This window comes from Calcarisporiella thermophila (genome assembly GCF_041956535.1).
Source record: "Calcarisporiella thermophila strain CBS 279.70 unplaced genomic scaffold VTP21scaffold_29, whole genome shotgun sequence".
Taxonomy (NCBI): domain Eukaryota; kingdom Fungi; phylum Calcarisporiellomycota; class Calcarisporiellomycetes; order Calcarisporiellales; family Calcarisporiellaceae; genus Calcarisporiella; species Calcarisporiella thermophila.
In genome coordinates this window covers 366,944-372,787 of record NW_027192219.1, presented here as the reverse complement: position 1 = coordinate 372,787, position 5,844 = coordinate 366,944, and the positions used below count along the sequence as shown (strand labels likewise).

At 48.1% G+C, this 5,844-nt stretch overlaps 2 protein-coding genes across 2 annotated transcripts; both read left to right on the top strand.

Moving 5' to 3' along the window:
• Window positions 1–390: 390 nt before the first annotated feature.
• On the top strand, window positions 391–1,683 carry VTP21DRAFT_6888 (uncharacterized protein; the record flags this gene model as incomplete). Its single annotated transcript, XM_069397567.1, has 1 exon — window positions 391–1,683. One exon carries the CDS (start codon window positions 391–393, stop codon window positions 1,681–1,683), a length of 1,293 nt encoding a protein of 430 aa, XP_069246704.1.
• Window positions 1,684–1,763: 80 nt separating this feature from the next.
• VTP21DRAFT_6887 (uncharacterized protein) lies at window positions 1,764–5,531 on the top strand (the record flags this gene model as incomplete). Its single annotated transcript, XM_069397566.1, has 2 exons — window positions 1,764–3,636; window positions 3,700–5,531. 2 exons carry the CDS (start codon window positions 1,764–1,766, stop codon window positions 5,529–5,531), a joined length of 3,705 nt encoding a protein of 1,234 aa, XP_069246703.1.
• Between the last annotated feature and the right edge of the window lie 313 nt (window positions 5,532–5,844).

The window sequence follows — 5,844 nt, the reverse complement described above, 5'->3', positions numbered from 1 at the left end:
AAGATGGAAACTGTAACACGACCAAGCTCCGACCCCTTTTTTACACCATTCATTTAATACATTTTATACTCACATATACTCGTTTCTTTCATTTAATTATTAAATTACGATCTAGTTCTGTGATGCAGCTTTGTTTTTCTTGAATTCTTCTTTATATATTTCCTAATTCCTTGATTTTTGGGTTCCTCACCTTTCCCCATTCTTTAATAAGGTGAGGATACGACTCATTCATTACAGTATGTTTTGGACAGTTTTAATAATAATATGACCTTTCCCCATTCTTTAATAAGGGATAACATTTCTGACAGTTGTTGAACTGTTACACTGGTGGAGAACCCGGGTATACACGAGATACCAGAATAGCAAATTCCTGAGTGTATATCCTTCTTAATGCCTCCTACACTTCCAACTTCGGGCCGCGCCCGCGAAATACAATCTTCAACCCGCGTGTTACGCAGCGACTCTGTAAACACCGCGGAATCATCTGGCAGTCGCCCCGCCGACTCAACCTCATCGCCCACTACGGCAACTCTTGCCCCAGCCTCTTCACAAGAGGAAACCACCGTTCATTTGCTGCTAAAGCAACAATCAGAAATCTTGAAGCAACTGTCCGAAGCCCAACAACGGCAATCTTCAGCGATGGAACAGATGCTAAACATGTTCGGGAGGATTTTGGAGAAACCACAGGTTCCTACCCAAGTAATCTCTCCTGAATACGCCAGTCCGTCCCCAATCGAAAAAAAGCACGACGACGATCTTTTGGCAATCCGACACAACCATTCCTTTGGCACTGATAACAGCGACAGACCTCGACGCCTAGATATTAACGACATACCTATATTCCAAGGCACTATTTCGGAGGACGTTGATCTTTGGATCGAAAGGGTCAGCCAGATGAAGAGTTGCAGCAGGACCTCCGATTACGAAGTCATTCTGATGCTACCAAATGTATTGAAGGAAGAAGCTCTCGACTGGTTCTTCGATCTCGGAGAAGAACAGCGTTGCGCCCTAACTACCTGGGACGAATGGTGCGCCGCCTTACGCGACTATTTCAGGCCCCCTGATTACGAGGCACAACTTGCACTAAAACTCCGACACCGCATCTTTGATGGCAAGGAATCAATTCTGAATTATTATCGGGACAAATACTCGTTGGCGCGACGGGTATACGGAGAGAACAGCCACAAAGTGATGATTTGCGAGATCCTCAATGGATTACCGAGGAATATCAGGAACCTCGCAAAGGCACACCTGACTCCCAACGCAAAGGCCCAAGATCTCCGCCGGATTCTCATCGATCTAGTCCCCGATAAAGAACTAACGCCAGACAATCCTCGGGACAATGAAAAGCGACCTAAGCAAGCCCAAAACAGGCCGTTCTGGAGAGGCAAACCTCCGTACCCTTGCCCGGACTGCAGAGGGGACCATTGGAGATTCGAGTGTCCTGAGCTCATGGGAAATCATCCAGAAAGGGCAATCGCCAACCCAAGCTCCACCCCAACAAACAAACAGCCACACCATAACGTGAGACAAGCCTACAACGTGGAAACCCACTCGGACTCTCCAATCGAGCAACGAAACGAGGACATCTCTCCTGATGAAGACCAAGTTCGCTATTCGAACACTATAATAGCCACTCCAAACACCAACACAACGCATTTTCACCCAGCGCGCCGTCTCTGAGGGTGTCGAGCGCGCTAGATGAACATCCGGAATCCCTCATAATCGACATCAAACCGGAATATCCGCCGAATTTCCAGGAAATGAACAAGTCAAACTTTGTCAACGCCCAAGTTTTTGGTCAGAATACTACAGTATGCCTCGATCAAGGCTCAGAAATCTCGCTGATGGATCACAATCTCCTGAAAGCACTCAACCCAACTGCCCAACTCGATCCGCCACCGAACATAACCGTCCGGGGCCTGGGACCACCAACCAAACCGATAGGAGAAATCGAAGTAGAGCTACTCTTTACTCCAGCCTCGGGTCCAAAATTCAGGACAGTGATAAAATTCGCGGTACTCGACAACCTCCCGGCTGGAATCCTTATCGGAAACGATGATCTGATCCCACGCAAGATGGAGACGAGCAATGCGCAAAGGTACTTCTATTTCCTGGACTACCCAAATTACGAGATCGGCTTCGTGAAACACAAACAGGCCAACCCTCCGACTCCAACCTCCCCAACCGCCGCTCCACCTTCCTCGACAAGAGCCACGGCAGCCAGGGACACCACGATTAAACCGGGCCACCGAACGATTGTCCCAGTGAACTTCGTCGAGCGAATTTCTACAGAGGATGCTCTTATGACCCCAGTCGACTTAAGAGGAGGTGAAACACTTGTCCGCGCCGCTCACACCGTCGTTAAAACGGACGCGCCGACCCCGTGCATTGAAGTAATAAATGCACAAGACTCCCCGATCACGCTACGGAAAGGGGAAACGTTAGCCACAGTTACCCCTCTAACTATAACGGCGCAACTCTCAACTTACTCAACCTGCACTCTCGACGCCGACCAAGAAAGGTGCGCATTCGAGCAAATACTTGCTGAAGCTAATCTCAACCCCGAGCTCACCGACGAACAGAAGGAAAAGGTCGTCAACCTTTTGTGGGAAAACCGGCATGCTTTCGCTTACAACAACAGAGTGGGTTTTACCGACGTGGTCAGCATGAGGATAGACACGCGCAATGCCGAGCCAATCTCACTGCCACCTTATCGGGCATCGCCACGCGAGAGGAAGGCAATAGAAGACCAAATCATTGAGCTGGAATCACAAGGCATAATTCGAGACTCGCACTCACCATGGGCAGCACCAGTAGTCCTTGTCCGCAAGAAAGACGGGGGGCTGCGTTTTTGTGTCGACTACCGCAAGTTGAACAGCGTCACGGTGACAGACAGCTACCCAATTCCGCGTGTGGACGACCTACTCACCCACCTCTCGGGTAAATCGTGGTTTTCAACCTTCGATGCTAACAAAGGCTTCCACCAGGTACCTCTCGCAACCGCCGATGACAGAGAGAAGACCGCCTTTCGGACTCATCAAGGACTCAAGGAGTTTACAAGAATGCCATTTGGAGTCAAAAACGGTCCAGCCGTGTTTCAACGCCTGATGGACAGACTCCTGGGTCAATGCAAATGGGACTTTGCAATCGTGTATATAGATGACTTAATTGTTTCAAGCAAGACGTTCGAAGAGCACCTCCAACACTGCGAGACTGTCTTACGTATCATCATCCGTGCCGGCCTGACGCTAAGCCTCAAGAAATCTTATCTCTTTTACCAACAAATCACAGCCCTGGGTTACGCGGTCTCTAACCTTGGCTTAGCCACTCAGCCGGAAAAAACCCGCGCAGTTAGAGATTGGCCAACTCCGGAGTCCGCAAAGGATGTCCGACAATTCCTTGGCCTCGCTACCTACTATAGACGCTTCGTAAAGGATTTCGCAACTATAGCTCGACCCTTGACCCGACTACTCAAAAAGGATAATTTATTCTCATGGACCGACGAACACCAGAGTGCTTTCGAGACATTAAAGGAGAAGTTAACGTCGGCCCCTATCCTCGCACAACCAGACTATTCTAAGCCATTCGTGGTATACACTGACGCTAGCGCCATAGGACTTGGAGTTGTCCTAGGTCAGAAATAGGGGGATGGCAAGGAACGTGTTATCTGCTATCTCTCTAGACAACTTCAACGAGCTGAGCAAAACTACAGCGCTACCGAGCGAGAATGCTTAGCCGTCATCTGGGCCCTACGCAAGCTTCACCCATATCTTGATGGTTCACAGTTCGAGCTGATCACCGATCACAGCGCATTGCAATGGCTCTTCGATTTTAAGACTCCAAATCCTCGGCTGAATCGCTGGTCTATGGAAATCCAACCCTATCGTGAATTCATGAAGATAAAGCACAAACCTGGGAAGAAGCATAGCAACGTCGACCCTCTCTCTCGGTATCCACTTAAGCAAGTCAACTTCATTTCGACCGTTAATACCTCTCCAGAGCTCCTGTCCGATTTCATCCAGGGTTATCAACACGACCCATACTTCGACGAAATTGCCAGACTCCTAAAGACGCCTCCTAACTCCCTCAACACCTTCGACAAGGCAAAAATCAGTCGATTCGAGCTACGAGGTGATCTCATTTATTTCCACGACGCCAGCGACGGCTCATTCCGCTTGTGCGCCCCAAACCATAATAATCTGCGCCTTAAACTCTTGCAAGAGACACACGACATCCCTATTTCAGGTCACCCCGGGTACGATAAAACATATCTTCAACTCCGGAAGAACTACTATTGGCCTCGACTTTCCCGCGACGCGAAAAGATATGTTTCCAGCTGTGAGTTATGTCAACGAAACAAGGCGACAAACAAACAACCCGCCGGCCTTTTACTTCCGCTTCCCGTCCCGCACGACCGATGGGAACAAATCAGCATGGACTTCATTGTGGGTCTACCCAAGGCGAAGTCTGGTTACGACTCAATAATAGTATTCGTGGATAGACTGTCTAAGCGCGCTCACTTCGTACCGACTAAGGGCACCGTTACAGCTCCCGAAGTAGCACGGCTCTTTTTCAACAATATATTTCGATTACACGGATTACCGCGCGTCATCATCACCGACCGCGACAGCAAGTTCACAAGCTCCTTTTGGCAAGAGTTGTTCAAATGCTTAGGGACCAAACTCACTATGTCTACCGCCTTCCATCCACAAACCGACGGCCAAACAGAGAGAATAAACCGCTCTCTTGAAGAGATGCTCCGACACTATGTTTCCTACAGACAAGATAATTGGGATGAGTTCTTGACACCCATTGAGTTCGCTTATAATAATGCTATCCATACAACCACAGGATTCTCTCCCTTTTTCCTGGACCTTGGTCGCGACCCGATAATCCCAGCCAACTTACAACAAACGTCACAGTCCCCTACCAACGTTCAGGCAGTAGAAGAATTTATTTCCGCTCTCTCCGCAAACATATGTGCAGCTCAAGACTCAATTCAACTAGCCCAATCAAGACAGGAGAAGAATTACAACAAGAGACGTCGACGCCAGACCTTTGACGCGGGGAGTTTAGTTATGCTCAGTACCGCTAATATTTCGATTCCGAACAGTCGGAACCGCCCGTCCAGGAAGCTCTTACCAAAGTACATTGGACCCTACAAGATCACAGAGAAACTTTCCGATAATGCCTACCGACTAGATCTTCCGCCCACAATCGGGATTCACCCTGTCATTAACGTCTCTTCCCTCAAACCATACATAGAAACGCCGGCAGACTTGGAAAATCAAGACATTTCACGCCCTCCTCCCATCTATGACGACACGAATTCCCCAGTGTACGAGGTCGAGGAAATTCAAGACAAGCGCACTTACAGAGGCCAAATACAATATCTCGTCAAATGGTTGGGCTACCCTCAATACGAAGCTACCTGGGAACCCCTGGAGAATCTAACCGGCGCCGCAGGAGCGATCGCGACATATGAAGCACAAGCCGCTGGGTCAGCTCTTCCTATGGGAAGGGAGTAATGTAACACGACCAAGCTCCGACCCCTTTTTTACACCATTCATTTAATACATTTTATACTCACATATACTCGTTTCTTTCATTTAATTATTAAATTACGATCTAGTTCTGTGATGCAGCTTTGTTTTTCTTGAATTCTTCTTTATATATTTCCTAATTCCTTGATTTTTGGGTTCCTCACCTTTCCCCATTCTTTAATAAGGTGAGGATACGACTCATTCATTACAGTATGTTTTGGACAGTTTTAATAATAATATGACCTTTCCCCATTCTTTAATAAGGGATAACATTTCTGACAGTTGTTGAACTGTTACA